The 18,503-nt window shown below is 43.5% G+C and overlaps 1 protein-coding gene across 4 annotated transcripts; it reads left to right on the top strand.

Annotated features, from left to right (window-relative positions):
- The first annotated feature begins 713 nt into the window (after positions 1-713).
- PEX26 (peroxisomal biogenesis factor 26) lies at positions 714-18,503 on the top strand. Of its 4 annotated transcripts, none has more exons than XM_049882097.1 (6): positions 714-889; positions 1,029-1,353; positions 2,511-2,651; positions 7,520-7,800; positions 10,533-10,679; positions 15,417-18,503. In XM_049882097.1, the coding sequence occupies exons 2-6, from the start codon at positions 1,124-1,126 to the stop codon at positions 15,518-15,520; spliced, it is 903 nt and encodes a 300-aa protein (XP_049738054.1). In that variant the 5' UTR covers positions 714-889; positions 1,029-1,123; the 3' UTR covers positions 15,521-18,503. The 4 variants fall into 4 exon arrangements, with proteins under 4 accessions (XP_049738054.1, XP_049738051.1, XP_049738052.1 ...); XM_049882094.1 differs by having other exon boundaries at positions 7,505-7,800; XM_049882095.1 differs by lacking the exon at positions 15,417-18,503 and adding an exon at positions 11,605-13,885 and having other exon boundaries at positions 7,505-7,800.

Genomic DNA, 18,503 nt, shown 5'->3' with positions numbered 1-18,503 from the left:
TCCAATTTCCTCACCTATAAAATGAGGACAATGCACAGGGCTGAAGATTGCATATGAAGTGCTTAGCACGATGCCAAGCCCTGTAAGAGCCAGCAATCCCAAATGGTTAATACCCTGGGCTGCTACCTGAAGGGTTGGAGGTGCCTTGGAAGAAAGGCCTGGCAATCTACATCCAAAAAATCAGTCGATGAAACCCTATGAAGCACAGTTCTACTCTGGCACACATAAGATCACCATGAGTCAGAACTGACTCCAGAGCAATTGTTATTTTTATTTTTGTAATGTGAGCCAGGTCTAGGAAGGCGGACATACTCAGGAAAAGAGGCCAGCTCTGCTGTTTTCTTTCAGTACCTTTCCTGGTCTGCCCACCTTAAGTCCTAACCGCCACTCCAAGAGAAGCTCAGAATTAGAAGTTGCAGGTAGTCCACCCCCATTACTGGAATTTCTTCTGTCTGACCTCTGCTGAAGCCGGTTAGTCAGGGGGCCACGCCATCTCACAAAACAGCCTCGGTTTTGTTAAACGTCCATGTGTTCCTATTTCCCGATTCCGAAGTGGCTGTTCCAGTTTATTTTCTCCCTGAACAGTGAAAATTCCAGGGGCGCGGCATGTTACGGGTCATAGTTTGAAATCCTCCTTCCGCGTCTCGAAGGCAGTTGAGTCGAGTGCCTCGGAACTACAACTCCCAGAATCCTCTGCGCCTCCAGGAAGCAGCGTGTCTGCGACGGAAAAGATGGCCGTCCGGCTCCTGCCGTGAAGGGTTGTCGGTCGTGATCGTAAAAAGTAGTCTGGACCTGCACTTAACTGGGTTATGGTGTTCCGGCACATGCACTGGGGCCAGAGAAGCTAGGGCCAGGTATACCAAGGATGCAGCAATTCTGCAGATCCAAGGTGTGAGCTCGTTGCCCAGGTGCCAAGGCATTTTTGAGGCTGGAGCAGCCAGCACGCAAGCCCGGCGTTTGCCTTAGATGTAGCTGTAGCCTTGGAGTCGATTCCGACTCCTAGCGAGCCCTTCCTTTTCCTTCTGCAGGGATCAACCTGGGGAAGTTTGTGGGCTGGGATATGAGGACTCTTCCTCTTCTCCCAAGCCCACTCTGAGTAGACTGTCCTGAGCCCAGGCTGGCTATGAAGACTGACTCCTCGACATCTGCAGCCCCCCTCAGGGGCCTCGGGGGGCCCCTCCGGAGCAGCGAGCCGGTGCACGCCGCCCCAGCCCCGTCGCCGGCTGTGGTTCTACTGGAGGAGGCGGCCGACCTCTTGGTGGTGCACCTGGACTTTCAGGCGGCGTTGGAGACCTGTGAGCGGGCCTGGCGGAGCCTGGCTTCGGATGTCCAGGCCGAGGAGCACGCCGGCACGTACGTGCTAGGCTCTGTTCATTTTGGGGTACTCTTGGGGGTTCTTAGAAATCTCAGGGTTTTTGTCATTCCCATATTGTTCACAGGGAGCGTTACATCTTTTATCATTAATGGTTCCTTTCTGAAAGGTGGGTTGCTTGTCATGTACCCATTTCACAGAAGAGGAAACCGAGGCACTGCACAATGAGGAAGAAGTGCTTAAGTCTGTAACAGAGCTTATTGGGACTCCACAGCCAATTCTTTGCTCCCTGGGGAGCTCCATGTTCCAGTGGCAGAATGTGTATTGTTAAGTTGTATCAGTAAGCAGGGGTTCAGTTAGCAGGTGACAAAGTCCTCTCCTGGATACCCCCCAAAATGTTCACTCTTGACCTTTGCTGATGATGGGAAATAGGAGTCAGGGCAGAATTGATGTTCTGGTCCCGTTGAAGGACTCGATTAAAGAATTCATCTAGAGAAAACTTTGGGTCCTGCATAGCAGCCTCTTCTGACAGTTGAGGACACCATTTCTCTATGGATGGTAGTGTTGGTTTAGACCACACTGGAGAAGTGGTGGGGAGAATAGTGAAAGATGAACCCAGAGAAGGATGAACTGGGGAGCCCAGACCTGAGTTTGGGGTTTGTGTGGGAGCTTGTCACAGTGAATGCTAAAGGATGTGATGCTGAGTGCTGGGAAGTCCCTCACTAGGTGGTGCTAAAAAGCTGCTGTGGAGTTCCACATTCAGCCTTGCTCAGTGCCCATTTCTTCACTAAAGCAAAGCCTTAGCTCCAACTCTCTTTCTACCCACACACTTCTGCTGGATGCTGGATTACCCTGTCTGGTCATTGAAACTCAGTTTTACTTGAATACAAAGATGTGTGTTGAGCAAGTTGATTTGCCCTCGGAAGTTTACAGGAAGCTTTTTTTTTTTTTAAATTGTGAATGTATGTGTAACAAAATATTTGCCATTTCAACATTCTTCACATGTATAATTCAGTGCAAGAACTTTTAACTCCGTTAGGTCATAAGACCAATAGCGAGGCTCCCCTGAGTACTACTGGAAAGGAGAGAGATGAAGGCTGCTGACCTGGAGGCTGGAAAAGAACAGTCCCAGGGTGGCAGTGTAAACAGACATGGACGGGAACCACTTCTAAACCTTAATTGGTTTTTCTACTGACAGCTCCCTGGAGGTGAAATGCTCGCTGTGTGTTGTGGGGATCCAAGCCCTGGCAGAAATGAATCGGTGGCAGGAAGTTCTCTCCTGGGTCCTTCAGTATTACCAGGTCCCTGAAAAGCTACCCCCCAAAGTCCTGGAGCTGTGGTAGGTCCTTGTTGCTGGCTCATTGGATCAGTTTGGGAACAAGAGAGTTTTCATGTCGTCTCATGGATCAGTGCCTGATATCTCTTCTTTCCCCCTTCCCTACCATTTCTCTCCAGATCTAATTATTTCCCATCTTTTTTAAAGACCTCAAAGCAGCAATAGAGGATGAGGAAAGAGGAATTCAGGGGTAGGGTGGAGGAAAAGCGGACGAGAGGGGCATGGATATAGGATGAGTGAAGTAGGATGACAGAAGTGGGGTATGCCAGAGTTGAGAGAGCTCCTTTTTGTTGTTGTTGTTGTTAAATAATTGTATTTATTTTGTTGTTGAAAATATACACAGCAAAATATACATCAATTCAAGTTTCTACGTATACCATTTAGTGACATTGATTGCATTCTTCGAGTGGTGTAACCATTCTCATCCTTCTTTTCTGAGTTGTTCTTCCCCCATTAACATAAATTCACTGTCCCCTACTTTTTCTGTCTAATCTTTTGAGTTGCTGTTATCAATCTGATCCCATGTAGATAGTCCTTAAGAGCACAAGGCAGACATTTTTTTTTACTAGTTAAGCTAAATTATTGTTTGGTTTTAAGAAGACTTCAGGGGATCTTTTTGGTTTAATGTTTAATAATTATCTCAGGGCCATAGTTTTAGGGATTCATCCAACCTTCATGACTCCAGGAAGTCTGGAGTCCCTGAGAATTTGAAATGTCGTTCTGCATTTTCTCCCTTTTGATCAGGTCTCTTCTGTGGAATCTTTGATCAGAATGTTCAGTAATGGTAGCTGGGCACCATCCAGTTCTTCTGGTCTCATGGCAGAGGAGGGCAATTGTTCATGGAGGCAATTAGCCATATGTTCCATATCCTCCTCCTATTCCTGAGAGAGCTTCTTTTTTTTGTTGGGAGTTTTTTGATTACCTTTTCAACCTCTTCTTTTGTTATGGGTCTATTTAGTTGTTCTCCTTCTGTTTGTGTTAGTTTAGGTAGGTCGTGTGTTTCTAGGAATTCATCCATTTCTTCTAGGTTTTCAAATTTGTTAGAGCACAATTTTTTGTAGTAATCTGATATGATTTCTTTTAATTTCAGTTGGGTCTGTTGTGATATGGGCCCATGTCATTTCTTATTCAGGTTATTTGTTTCCTTTCCTGTATTTCTGTAGTCAGTCTAGCCAACGGTTTATCAATTTTGTTAATTTTTTCAACGAACCAGCTTTTGGTTTTGTTAACTCTTTCAGTTGTTTTTCTGTTATCTAATTCATTCTGCTCTAATTTTTATTATTTGTTTTGGTGCCTGATGGTTTCTTTTGTTGCTCTCTTTCTATTTGTTCGAGTTGTAGGGACAGTTCTTTGATTTTGGCTCTTTCTTCTTTTTGTATGTGTGCATTGATATAAATTGACCTCTGAGCACTGTTTTCGCTGTGTCGCAAAGGTTCTGATAGGAAGTATTTTCATTCTCATTGGATTCTATGAATTTCTTTATTCCCTCCTTAATGTTTTCTATAACCCAGTCTTTTTTGAGCAGGGTATTGTTCAGTTTCCAATTATTTGATTTATTTTTCCTGGTTTTTCTGTTATTGATTTCTACTTTTATGGCTTTATGGTCTGAGAAGATGCTTTGTAATATTTTGATGTTTCGGATTCTGCAAAGGCTTGCTTTATGACCTAATATGTGGTCTATTCTGGAGAATGTTTTGTGCGCACTAGAAAAGAAAGTATGCTTTGCAGCTGTCAGGTGGAGTGTTCTGTATAAGCCTATGAGGTCAAGTTGGTTGATTGTGGCAATTAGACTTTCTGTGTCTTTATTGAGCTTATTACTGGATGTCCTGTCCTTCACCGAAAGTGGTGTGTTGAAGTCTCCTACTGTAATTGTGGAGCTGTCTATCTCACTTTTCAATGCTGTTAGAGTTTATGTATCTTACAGCCCTGTCATTGGGTGCATAAGTATTTAATATGATTATATCTTCCTGGTAAATTGTCCCTTTAATCATTATATAGTGTGTTTCTTTATCCTTTGTGGTGGATTTAACTTTAAAGTCTATTTTGTCAGAAATTAATAATGCCACTCCTGCTCTCTTTTGATTGTTGTTTGCTTGATATATTTTTTTTCCATCCTTTGAGTTTTAGTTTGTTTGTGTCTCTAAGTCTAAGGTGTGTCACTTGTAGGCAGCATATAGCTGGATTATGTTTTTTTATCCAATCTGCAACTCTCTGTCTCTTTATTGGTGCATTTAGTCCATTTACATTCAGTGTAATTATAGATAAGTATGAGTTTAGTGCTGTCATTTTGATGCCTTTTTTTGTGTGTTGTTGAAAATTTCATTTTTCCACTTACTTTTTTGTGCTCAGCAGTTTTTCTTTGTAAATTGTGTGTTCCTCATTTTCATTGTAGTTGAATTTTTTTTTTTTTTGCTGAGTCGTTAAGTTTATCTTGGTTTTTATTTTGAAGTATGGAATTGTTAGACCTCTTTGTGGTTACCTTAATATTTACCCCTATTTTTTTAAGTAAAAACCTAACTGTAATTGCCCTATATCACCTTGATTTCCTCTCCATATGGAAGATCTGTGCCTCTTGTATTTAGTCCCTCTTTATTGATTATTTTAATCTTTTACATAATGACATAAATGATTCCCTGTTTTGAGCATTTTTTTTTAAATTAATCTTATTTTGTTTTTGTCATTTCCCTATCTGAGTTGATATCAGGATGTTCTGTTCTGTGTCCTTGTGTTGATATCTGATATTATTGATTTTCTGACCAAAGAATTTCCTTTAGTAATTCTTGTAGCTTTGGTTCAGTTTTTGCAAATTCCCTAAGCTTGTGTTTATCTGTAAATGACTTAATTTCACCTTCATATTTGAGATAGATGTATGATTCTTGGCTGGCAATTTTTCTCCTTCAGTGCTCTATATGTGTCATCCCATTGCCTTCTTGCCTGCATGGTTTCTGCCAAGTAGTCCGAACTTAATTCTTATTGATTCTCCTTTTTAGGTGACTTTTTGTTTATCCCTGGCTGCTTTTAAAATTTTCTCTTTATCTTTGGTTTTGGCAAGTTTGATGATAATATGTCTTGGTGATTTTCTTCTGGGATCTATCTTGTATGGGGTTCGATGAGCATCTTGGATAGATATCCTTTCATCTTTCACGATGCCAGGGAAGTTTTCTGCCCACAGATCTTCAGCCATTCGCTCTGTATTTTCTGTTATCCCTTCCTGTTCTGGAACTCCAATCACATGCAAGTTATTCTTGATAGAGTCCCACATGATTCTTAGAGTTTCTTCATTTTTTTAAATTCTTTTATCTGATTTCTCTTCGAATATATTGGTGTCAATTGTCTTATCCTCCATCTCCCCAATTCTGCATCCCAATTCCTCAATTCTGCTCCTCTGACTTCCTATTGAGTTGTCTAATTCTGTAATTTTATTGTTAATCTTTTGAATTTCTGAATGCTTTCTCTATGGATCCTTGCAGCTTATTAAATTTTTCACTATGTTCTTGAATAATCTTTTTGATTTCTTCAATTGCTTTATCTGTGTGTTCCTTGGCTTTTTCTGTACATTGCCTTATTTCATTTCTGAGGTCATGCCTGATGTCTTGAATCATTCTGTATATTAGTTTTTTATATTCTACATCTGGCAGTTCCATGAATGTATCTTCATCTGGGAAGGGTTTTGATTCTCTGATTTGGGGGTTTGTAGAAGCAATCATGGTCTGCTTCTTCATGTGATTTGATATCAACTGCTGTCTCCGAGCCATCTATAAGTTATTGTAATGATTTATCTGATATTTGCTCACTGAGTCTTATCTTCTTGTTTTGTTCTGTTTCAATACACCCAGCTGGGCTACTAGAGTGTGCTAACTTGATTGTTGGAGCCTTTGAATCACTTATGTTGTGTTACCAGCTGGTTTGAGCTGTTACCAGGTATATGAGCCTATGAGTCCATTCACTATTCTTGAATAGAATCAGCTCAGGTGTCCTGATAGTGGGTCACCTAGTGTGTGGTGTAGGCTCTCACCTACTATCTTAGAGGAGTAGCAGTGATGGTTGTATGCAACGGTTTCTAGTAGCGGCAGGGGGGTCACACTCCGAGGAGGGCAGGCTGCTGATAGCTTTCCCCCAAGTGCCTGTGAAGAAGGAGTGTCTCTGTTCTCTAGAGCGGTCTGGTGGGTGGGCTCTGCAGCTGTACCTTAGGCACCCAGTGCTTGTACCTCTAAAGATTGGTAGGTGTCACTATCCTCAGACCCCTTTAGCAGGTGGCTATGTGGTGTGGATGGAGCCTCAGCCTTCAGTTCCCTGCTGGGGATCAGTGAGGGCTCTGTTTAATAGGTAGAGTGGTATTAGACCTCCAAAACTTGACTCTTCACTGCTCAGCTAAAACAATTACAGTCAGATCTCTAACAGAATTGCCTTTGCATTATAATAGCCACCTGGTTCCACGTAGGGGTGAAAGCCAAAGACTGTGGATCTCTTATGCCTGGATGGAGCTGGTTCTGTACTATTATTCCAGTTTAGGGAAGTCAGGAAAGGATTTTTCCCCTGATTGTTAATTGCTGCTTTTCCCAGGCCGGGAGAATGGGTTAGAGAAAACAAAACAAAACAAAAAATGCAGAGCTCTTCTCTCTCTGGCGCAGGGAATTCCAATGTTAATGAAGCCAGCTGGGGCAGGGAGGGGAGGGAGAGAGCTTCTTGATACTTCCTAAAATTTGTAATTCTTACCAGTGTTGGTGTCCCATAGGGAAGGGTTGAAGGACACAGGGAGGATTTGGGTAGGAGACATGTAGGGGTTATGAGAGATGATGAACCAGCTGTGGAGGACTGACTGTTTTTCTTTGGGGTTGGATTATTTGGGGTTACAGTGTTCTTTTATACAGCAAAATGCAAGAGCCTGGAGCCATGCTGGATGTGGTCAGTGCCTGGCTCAAAGACCCAGATAATCAGAGCCTTCCAGAATACAGAGCCTTGGCAGATCTTCACCTGCAACGTGTGCTGCTGCCCCTGGGCCGCTTGTCGGAGGCTGAGGAGCTAGTGGCAGACTCTGTGGCCTTTTGTGAGGAGCAGTGGCTGGATGCACTCCAGGCCATTCGCATGGCCAGGCAACAGCAGAAGCACGAACACCCAGGTTCTGAGGAGGCCCAGAAGCCAAACCAGGCAGGTAGGACATTATCCCTCTGTGGTCTCTGTAAAAGGGAGTTGTGGGCTTTCCCTGGACCTTGGGGTCCATTATGACATTCCTGAGAGCTTGGGAGCCATGAGTAACTATGAGTAACTCCCAAATCACAGAATAAGAAACCTGTCCAGTTGCTCACTCAATCCAAGCCCAGACTCTGAACTTGTCAATGGAAGAAGAATTTCCGTATGGGGAGGTGTTGCTTGGTCTCAGAACCTTGACTCTTATCTCTCCAAAGCCATCTTCCCTTTGGGGTCTTATCAGTTGCCTTTTCCTTGAGGTTCTCTCACTAGATCGCCTGCCTCCACCATGCTGGCTTGGGTGGGATGTTACTCCTCCTTTAAATACTACCCTGAATATAGACCCAGCTGAGATATGGTTGGGGGTAACCAAGGGAAAAATAAGAAACCAAGATGCTGACTTGACTTATGAGATAAAAGTTACTTGTCTTCAGCTTGGGGTCCCTCTGCCCAGCATCCTTTACTTAGTAAAACTCTTCAGTGTCTTCTTCAGTGACTGCTACCTACCACCTTCAGGGGCAGCCCACTCCTGCCCATTAGGATGCAGTTTTACAATATGGATTCTATAGGAAAACCACTTCAAGACTCAACATCATATGCCTAGCAAGCTAGCATTGAACAAGGGGTACGCACACAGGTTTGAGTGTGGGTGTGGGGGTTGGTTTGTTACAGAGGGACTTTAAAGGTCCTCTGCTCTGGACCCCTTTTCTGATTCTTGAATCCTTTTCAGCTGTTTTTCCTCAAGTGATCATGTAGCCTATGCTTGAATACTTACAAGGACAGAAAATTTACTCTTTCTTGAAGCAGTTCCTTTCATCTATGGACAGTTTTTAAGGAAAGTTCTTATTTATGTTGAGTTTACATTTTTCTCCTGGTAGTTTTTACCCTACTGATCCTTGTTTTTTCTCTTGGTAAAATATAAAACGAGACCAAACCAGTTGCCATCAAGTTGATTTTGACTCATGGAGACCCCATGTGCATCAGAGTAGAACTGTGCTCCGTAGGGTTTTCAATGGCTGATTTTTTGGAAGTAGATAGCCAGGTCTTTCTTCCAAGGTGCCTCTGGGTGGACTAGAACCTCCAACCGTTTGGTTAGCAGCTGAGTGCATTAACTGTTTGCACCACCCAGGGACTTCTGGTAACATATAGCATTGGCACAATTCCTTTTTTACATGAAAGTCCTTCAGCTATTAGGAGACTGTAATCCTGTTCAGTACCGTTCAAACCTACCAGCTGCTCCATGGGAGAAAGATGTGGCAGTCTGCTTCTGTAAAAGATTACAGCTTTGGAAACCCTACGGGGCACTTCTACTGTGTCCTGTAGGGTCGCTATAAGTTGGAATCGAGTTGATGGCAGCTAGTTTGGTTTTTGCGGCCCAATGGTTAAGCCCTTGGCTGCTAACTAAAAGGTTGGTAGTTCAAACCCACCCAATAGCTCTACGGGCGAAAGACCTGGTGATCTATTCCCATAAAGATTACAGCCTAGAAAACCCTATGGGACATTTCTGTTTTGTCTCATAGGGCTGCTATGAGTCAGAATCAACTTGATGGTGTCTAACAACAACAATGGTGTTCATGTTTATAGTCACAGTTCAAGACTTTTGAATTCTTCCCTATATGTATTAGGTGTCTTTCTCTTCCCTGCATTTGCATGATGGTCTAGAGCTGGTGCTCTGTGTAACTCTATGCATATATCGGACCTTAGGCCAAAGATGTAAGAATAAAAAGAATGACTGTCATATAATGAGGCCATTAATATAGAACAAAACCCCACCAAATATGCCAGGTTTACCCCAGCTGAGTAGATGTTATTTGTCAAAGTCATCTCTTAAAGACATGATATTCTAGGAATGTAGTCTGTCCTTAAAACATTTTCGAAGCTTCTGGAATTCCCTTTAGAATTACGTTGTTAGCTACATGAGAAAATGCGTCTCATTACCTTTTTTTTCCCCCAAGTTTTTAAAAATAATATTGTGTTTTTGGTGAAGGTGTACGCAGCAGTTTAGGTTCCCATTCAACAGTTCCTACAGAAGTTGTTCGATGGTATTGGTTACATTCTTCACAAGACATGAACCTTCTGGTTGTTCCATTTGAGCCTCGTAGGGCTTTCAACTGGTTAGAACTGGTTCAGTCATGGCCAACAAAGCAAAATCAGAACAGATGTGAATTTTTAAAATTTGAGTGATCCAGTACCAGAACCAGAATGGGAAAAATTTTGTGTCAAAGCTCTGGAGTGGGAGACTTGGAAGAGGCATAACGAGACCTTTCAGGGACATGATGTGTGAGATTGGATTTTTGCTGGAACTGAGGAGAGCCACATTCAAACGGTGCGTTCGGCTGCCATCTTTGAGTGGGGCACCACTGTTTCCAATTCTGCACAAAATCCAATGGACTAGAGTTTTGGTTGCTACGCAATGCGTATTTTGCCCTTCTTTTCTAAGAGGGAGATTAAGTTTCTAGCAAGGCTTTGACCTGTACATTTTTCTCATTCAAGTTATGATTCCAGTTCACCCAAATTTTAAAAATTTGGGTCCGTTCAAGCGTCGTTTCCTCGGCCACAACTGAACCAGGAAGAACTGGTTCGAAGCCCTGGTCTCTTTACCTTTTGCACAAATCTTATAATCAGGCTGAAATCTCAGAGTCAGGAGAGCTGATTCTTGTGACTTACCCTGAAATTAAGCTCTATCTTTCTGCCCAGACTCCTTCTCCCCCAAGTTTCTGTCACTACTGATGTTGCTTCGACGGATTTGGGATTGTGCAGTGAGCCACGTCTTTTCATTGCCCTTCAAAAGAAGCCTCCTGGCTGCCGTGATTTTCTGCCTCTTGGTGGTGAAGTTTGACCCAGGTAAGTTATAGTGCCTGTTCCCCTCCTGTGCTTCCTTGGGGAGGGACAGTTAACAGGCGCTGGCCTGTGGGAGCAGGTGCTTTTCAGAGCTCCCATCAGAGAGCCTTACAGGGGATGGAGGTCCTCCTGTGCCACTTCTCTCTGAGTCTCTTCTACAAGGAGGAATTATTGGATCCAGGTGGGAGTCAACTTGACTTGAAAGGGAAGACCAGGCCTAGAACCCATCAGAGCAGTCCATGAGTCTGAAGAAAATCCACTCTACCCTATTGACCCCTGAACATTGAGTCACTTAGCTGCTTTATCCAGGGGTGAACGCTGACTATCAAACCAGTTGCTGTTGAATCAATTCCGACTCATGACGATCCCATGTGTTGAAGAGTAGAACTGTCCTCCATTGGGTTTTCAATGGCTGTGACTTTTTGGATATAGATTGCGAGGGCTTTCTTCTGAGGTGCCCCAGGTGGATTCAAACTGCTAACTTTTTGGTTAGTAGCCAAGTATTTAACTGTTTGTGTCTAGAACTCTGGAATTAAAAACAAAAAACTTTCATATCATGATGTTTGAGGAACCCCAGTGGTGCAGTGGTTAAGTGCTCAGCTGCTAACCAAAAGGTTGGTGAGTTCAAACTCACCAGCCGCTCTGTGGGAGAAAGATGTGGCAATCTGCTCCCATAAAGATTTACAGCCTTGAAACCTCTGTGGGGCAGTTCTGCTCTGTACTATAGGGTTGTTATGAGTTGGAATTCAACTCAGTGGCAGTTGGTTTGGTTTTGGTTTGGGACCATGGTGTTTAAAAGAACTAAGTGCTAATTTAAGATAAAATTTAAATGAAATACTCATACATTCTGAAAGTGTGGAAAATAAGACACATATAAAGAAAAAAACATAAATGACCTGTGAGTCTGTCGCTGTGTTATTGTTGTTAGGTGCCATCGAGTCGGCTCCAGCTCATAGCGACCCTGTGCACAACAGAACGAAACACTGCCCAGTCCCGTGCCATCCTTATAATCGTGGTTATGCTTGAGCTCATTGTTGCAGCCACTGTGTCAATCCACCTTGTTGAGGGTCTTCCTCTTTTCTGCTGACCCTGTACTCTGCCAAGCATGATGTCCTTCTCCAGGGACTGATCCCTCCTGACAACATGTCCAAAGTATGTAAGACGCAGTTTCGCCATCCTTGCCTCTAAGGAGCATTCTGGCTGCACTTCTTCCAAGACAGATTTGTTCATTCTTTTGGCGGTCCATGGTATATTCAATATTCTTCGCCAACACCACAATTCAAAAGCGTCAACTCTTCTTCAGTCTTCCTTATTCATTGTCCAGCTTTGACATGCATATGATGTGATTGAAAATACCATGGCTTGGGTCAGGCGCACCTTAGTCCTCAGGGTGATACCTTTGCTCTTCAACACTTTGAAGACGTCCTTTGCAGCAGATTTGCCCAGTGCAACGCGTCTTTTGATTTCTTGACTGCTGCTTCCACGGCTGTTGATTGTGGATCCAAGTAAAATGAAATCCTGGACAACTTTAGTCTTTTCTCCATTTATCATGATGTTGCTCATTGGTCCAGTTGTGAGGATTTTCCTTTTCTTTATGTTGAGGTGTAATCCATACTGAAGGCTGTGGTCTTTGATCTTCATTAGTAAGTGCTTCAAGTCCTCTTCACTTTTAGCAAGCAAGGTTGTGTTATCTGCATAACACAGGTTGTTAATGAGTCTTCCTCCAATCCTGATGCCCCATTCTTCTTCATATAGTCCAGCTTCTCGGATTATTTGCTCAGCATACAGATTAAATAGGTATGGTGAAAGAATACAACCCTGACGCACACCTTTCCTGACTTTAAACCAATCAGTATCCCCTTGTTTTGTCTGAACAAGTGCCTCTTGTCTGTTGCTGTATTGGTTGTATTTTCACCTATATCCATGGATATAGATATTGTAGCAGTTTCGCATGTGATATATATTCTTTAAAACATGGCTTTAAATGACCAAATAATATTCCAGTTTACAGGAACTTCCATGATTGATTTAACAACCCCCTCTGGTTGAAACATCTTGATTATATCTGATTCTGTTTTCTGCCTCACTGTGTAACACTGAAGTGATCTCCCTAAGTGGTGTATGAGGGCAACCTGATATTCCTTGAGGGTTAATCCCTAAAGGTAAGCACTGGGCCAAAGGTTAGGAGCTCACACTTTAGATTATTTTTGTATTATACTATGTGGATTATGATCTAATTTCTGTATTTCTTATGAAGTTAGAATTGTATAACTTTCATTTTCTTTTTCTTTCTTCCTCTTTCTTTATGGTTGAGAAGCCTAAGACCAAGGAGGGAAAGTAACTAGCCCGAGGTCACACAATTTGTCTATTTGAAAACTGTTACATTTCTCCCTGATGCCTTAATTAAAAAAAAAAAAAAAATTTGTTTTTGTTGTTGTTGCTGAGAATATATAGCGGAACTTGCACCAATTCAATCATTTTTACGTGTACAGTTCAGTGACATTGATTACCTTCTTCGAGTTGTGCAACCATTCTCACCCTCTTCTAAGTTGATCCTCCCCCATTAACGTAAACTCACTGCCCCATAAGGTTCTTATCTAATCTTTCAAGTTGCTGTTGTCAGTTTGATCCCATATAGGTAGATCTTAAAAGAGCATAATGCTCAGAGCAGACGCCAGATACCTATTAGAAGATTCAGAAAAAAGTATCTTTATCTTCATGTGCAAGCAAAGATGGAAACCCTGGTGGGATAGTGGTTAAGTGCTACGGCTGCTAACCAAAGGGTCGACAGTTCAAATCTGCCAGGCGCTCCTTGGAAACTCTATGGGGCAGTTCTTCTCTATCCTGTAGGGTCGCTATGAGTCGGAATTGACTCGACGGCACGGGGTTTTGTTGTGGCAAGCAAAGACGGCAATATTAGGGAGTAAGATTCAAAATATGTGTGTACTTTTCAGATTAAAAAATGGAACTTCAAAGAACCTGCCCAGCTGAGCTGTGCTCCCCTCCAGCAGGGGCTTGGGAAGTCTGAGCAGAGGCAGGAGCACCCTGCTGAGAGGGTAGCAGAGGTCTTTGGTCTCTTTTGGCTCTGGGCATGTGATCTCTACTTTAGGCCCAAGTCTCCAGGCCCCACTAAAACTGCCATTTCCTGATTTAATCTTTAGATCTTCCATACTTCCCCTATTTTCTTTTATTCAACCGGCTTTTTTTTTTTTTTTTTTTGGCATAGCTGAAAGTTGTCTGTTTAATCCCCTCACTGAACACTGAGGAGGAATTCCCTCTGACCCACTTGGCTTTAAGCAAGAGTCACTAGCTAGCTTTCAGGAAAGCTAAGGATAGTTTGTGTTCATTCTTTTTCACTTCTGACTTTTTACTTTGTTCCAGAGACTTGATAAACATTTAGAAATCTTTTACGGTTCTTATAAGGAACCCCGGTGGTAAAATGGGTAAGTGCTTAGCCGCTAACCAAAAGGTCAGCAGGTTGAGCCCACGAGCCTCTCCAAGGGAGAAAGATGTGGCAGTCTACTTTTGTGAAGATTACAGTCTTGCAAATCCTATGGGGGCAGTTCTACTCTGTTCTATAGGGTCTCTATGAGTTGGCGTCAACTTGACGGCAGTGGCCTTGGTATGGTTCCTACAAACGCTTTAGTCTCATAAATACTAGTCTCCTCAGTGGGTAAGGCATGAGACCATTTGAACTTGCTGTTGCCAAGGCTGCTCAGAGCTTCATCAGAAGTGCCCTGGCCTGACAGGTCCTGAGCCTCAATGGTAGTCTTGACTCATCACAGTGGTGGTGTGGTAGAAGAGGATGACCTGCAGCAGGCAGCAATTGGAATTCAGTGGGAAAGATAAATATGATAGATTGTCATTCTCTTTCTTTAAAAATAAAACATTTTTTTTTCTTTCTGAGAAAGGATATATGTCCCCAGTTTAAAAAAAAAAAAAAATCAGTAATTCAAGTAAGAAAAAACCCAGCTCCAATTTCAGAGAAATTGCTTTATTTTCACTATAACTAATTCATGTTAAAAATGAGGAGCCCTGGTGGCTCAGTGGTTAAGTGCTTGGCTGTTAACCGAAAGGTTAGCATTTGCAACCTACCCAGTGGCTCCAAAGGAGAAAGAAACTGAAAGGAGAATTTATATTCCAGTCCTTTCATTTTCTTTTTCTTCTTTCCCCTTTCTCTTTCTTTTTTGGTTGAGAAACCTAAGACCCAGAGAGGAAAAGTGGCAGTCTACTCCTATAAAGATTACAGCAAAGAAAATGCTACGGGGCAGTAGTACTCCGTTACATGGGGCCACTATGAGTTGAAATCGACTCAATGGCACACAACAACAACATGTCAAAATAGGTAATACGGTCACATGGTTCAAAATTTAAAAGGTGTAAAAAGGAACGTAGTGAAACATCTGTCCCCAAGCTTATCTCCCTAGAGGTTGCCACTGTTAGTAGTTTTTTTTGGCATATCAAAAAGTTAGATTAAAACATAATAAATTTGTATCTTTTTCTCAGCAAATTTAAGGTCACTGCAATTCAAGTGAAGACAGCATACCCCAGAGAATATCCTAGAGAAAGTGAAATTCCTTATTGTTGGGGACAGGAGGAGGAGCAAATAACATTAAGCATAAAAATATCTTTTAAAAAATCATGCATAATCCCTGGTTTCCAAGGGATGGAAGATGGGGCTAAGTGAGGAGGAGGGGAGTGAGGGAGGGACATTCACGACAGCCTTCCCTTCTCCTGCAGCTTCTCCTTCTTCCCTGCCCTTCCTCTACAAGCTGGCTCAGATCTTCCATCGGATCCGGGATGCCATGTTTTCTTCTCTCTACCGGCTCCCTGTCCAGGACTGAGTGGTCTGCCGCATTCACCTCAACCCCCCCACCCCCCGTTCCCTGCTCTGCCACAACAAAAGCGGAGTAACTCATCCACGGTGGCCTCTTCCCTGTTGCAGTCCAGACCCCAGTGCAAGTGGGGCCAGCCGAATTCTGGAAAGACCTGATCCCTCAGTTGAGCTGTGGCTTGCTGCCTGAATGTCCTCTCCTGTACATCCAACTTTGCCTGGCCTTGGTGGGTAATGTGGAAACAAAGTGGGACCAGAAGGCACAAATCCTCCAAAACAGGCCCTCTGACACCCAGAGCGCCCTTGGAAAGAGAGGCTTGGGAAGGGGGAGTGCATCCATGAGAAACATTCCATCCTCTTGGCAAAGTCAAGGAGTGGATTTTTCAGGTCAGGGTGTTAATGAAGTTGGAAGTTCAGAAAAACCCTGATAGAGTAACCTTTTGGCCTTTTAAAAAATTTGGCCTTTTACTTCCTTGAAAAACCCATCTCTGAAAATCAGGCCATTAATTAGCCAGAGTGAGACCTGAGGGGGCCTCTTTTTTCTCCCCTACACTGTTCTCCGCAGATTTGGTCTAGTTATGTATCAGTGCACCATTCCCATGGTCATGCAGCTGCTTGGGCCTCTCAATGTTCAGACCAGGGCATGGCTTCCAGAGCCACCCAGGTGACTGTGGAAAACAAAGTGAGACTGCTCAGCTCTTATCTCTGGGTAAAGTGAGCTGGCTTAGTGCCTCTTGGTCTTCAGTTCAGTGTTCCAGGTTGTCGGTGGCCAAGCCCTGCTCTATTACATTCAGTATCTCTGCCTACGCTTTCCTTCCTGCCAACCCCTTGCCCCACCCAGCAGCAGTGTTTCTGTACTTTGTCCATGGCTGTGTCACAACTTCCACCTGTACTCTTGCCTCCTTAGTACACACCGGTGCATGCTCCTTCTTCTGTGCCCTGTTGTCCTAGTTATATGCTATTGTTTGTATAATGCACACGTTTTTCCACTTGTGTGGCCTTGAGAAGTAGGCCAGCCTCACAGGCTAAGGAGCTGAAAATGGAACTGGGTAATGAGGTGAGCTGGAAGGGATGCCTGGAGGGGGTAGGGCTTACTTTGGGCAGAGGGGAGGCATGCGATTTAAAGGCAATGAACAACAAAACCTGAGGGGGAAGAGGCATCGGGCCTTTGCATTTGAGCAGCTCAAGGGTTTCTGTGCTTTCTGTCACCTGGCACAGAATCTTACGTGCTTCTGTGCACGTGCATGTGGTAAAGCACCACTGTGCTGTCAGGATGGCAGAAGGCTCCAGCACGGGCTGGCCTTTCTGCAGCTGAAGGCCAAGCCAGCCCCCATCAGGTTGCGACTTCAGTCAGTGCGGATGCCAAGAATATAGAAGGCCTTTTCCTTGGTTACTTTTCAGGGGTAGCAGGTGAACAACTTCTCTTTAGAAAAATGGATAAAGAGTAAATAAACCTTACAGGTCCTTGGGATAATTCGATGCCCAGAAAGTGGTCCAACTCTGTGCTTTTAGACATGGGCTTTTAAATAGAGCCTAGAACTCTGGGGAGAGAAAGGGAGGCAGTTAAGCTTTTGAGATTCCTTTTAGAATGACTTCTTTAAAAGGAAACTCTATTCCTGTTCAGGACCCTAGATAAAACTCTTGAATGTTCGAAATGTTCCACAGGATAAAGTTCAGATCCTGCCTTGTGGGACTTAGGGCCTTGAGGCACAGGTTTCAGCCAACACCTCAACTTTCACCTGAGCCTCCCTTCCTTAATGCATGCTGCCCTCCAGTTGCACAGCTAATTGCAGTTTTCTAAACACCACATGCCGCCTCACACCTCTGTGCTCTGGGTTGCCCAGCCCCCTTTCTGCCAGATGAGCTCTCAACCTTCAAGATTTTCTCAAGGGTTACCTCTGGGAATCCTTCCCCAATACCCTCAGTTTCCGGGTTCCCGTTTCATGTCCTTTCTGTGGTAGTGACCCCATGGCCTTATCATTGTGAAATTCTTTGTTGCCCCCAGTAACCACGAGCTCTTTGAAGCTGGGGGAGTGTGGCTTATTGTAGTGGCTATGAGCATAGGCTTAAGAGTCAGGCTGGGACATCTGAGTTCAGATCTCTGTCACTCATTAGGTGTGTGACTTGGCAAGTGACTAAACCTCTCTTGTCTCAGTGTTCTCATCCATAAATTTGTTCTTATGTCATAGGGATTTTTTGATGAGTAAATGAGATCATGCTTACGAAGTGCTTAGCATGTTACCCCTGCCCCAAGCAAAGCTCTCGTGGATGGTAGCTGCTGCCAGTCAGTCCTAGCTGCATCCCCATGCCCAGAAGAGTGACAGGGAGTTAGGTGTGCAGAGGTGTTTGAATGATCAATACAGTTGACACAAGGTCTGTGCCCTTTTGGTGAGTATGTGCAGATTTGTGTTGTGAAAACCCTGAATATAAAGAAGATTTTAGTTACGCCCAACTTATTTTTCTGTCTGTCTCCCCTGAAGTTCTCCAGTATTGTTCCACCTGCAGACCTCTAGGGTCTCAGTTTTCTGTTTGTCTGGAATGACACAGTGCTGTCTGGCAGCCAGGCCAGTGACCTGTCTAGTCAGGTGAGGAACTGAGAACCCAGACTGCTCAGATGATCTTGACCTTTTCTAAGGATGCAGGCTGGTGCTCACATCAGCCTTCAACTCTGGGCCCAACGGGCAGAAGTGAAGGGAGGCTTCCTTAAGTGAGGTTAGACCGTCAAGTGGAGTAGCTGTTAGCCATATGTGGCTTTTAAACACTTGAAATGTGGCCAGTTCAAATTGAGATGTTCTGTAAATATTAAATACACACCGGATTTCAGGCACCTAGTAGTAAACAAGGAATGTAAACTCAGCAATATTTTTATGTTGATTACATGTTGAAATGGTAATATTTTGGATATATTGGGTTAAATAAAATATACTATTAAACTTAATTTTACCTGTTTCTTTTTACTTTTTTAAATGTGACTACTGGAATAAAATTATACA

This window comes from Elephas maximus, chromosome 4 (genome assembly GCF_024166365.1).
Source record: "Elephas maximus indicus isolate mEleMax1 chromosome 4, mEleMax1 primary haplotype, whole genome shotgun sequence".
Classification (NCBI taxonomy): Eukaryota; Metazoa; Chordata; class Mammalia; order Proboscidea; family Elephantidae; genus Elephas; species Elephas maximus.
This window is presented reverse-complemented; position numbering and strand designations above follow the sequence as displayed.

What these genes read in the sequence shown, in the direction of transcription:
- PEX26 (XM_049882094.1), top strand. Translation starts at nt 1,124, where the DNA reads ATGAAGACTGACTCCTCGACATCTGCAGCCCCCCTCAGGGGCCTCGGG. An exon ending in GCCGAGGAGCACGCCGGCAC is followed by an intron (nt 1,354 to 2,510) that starts GTACGTGCTAGG and finishes TTCTACTGACAG; the next exon opens with CTCCCTGGAGGTGAAATGCT. An exon ending in CCAGAAGCCAAACCAGGCAG is followed by an intron (nt 7,801 to 10,532) that starts GTAGGACATTAT and finishes CTTTCTGCCCAG; the next exon opens with ACTCCTTCTCCCCCAAGTTT.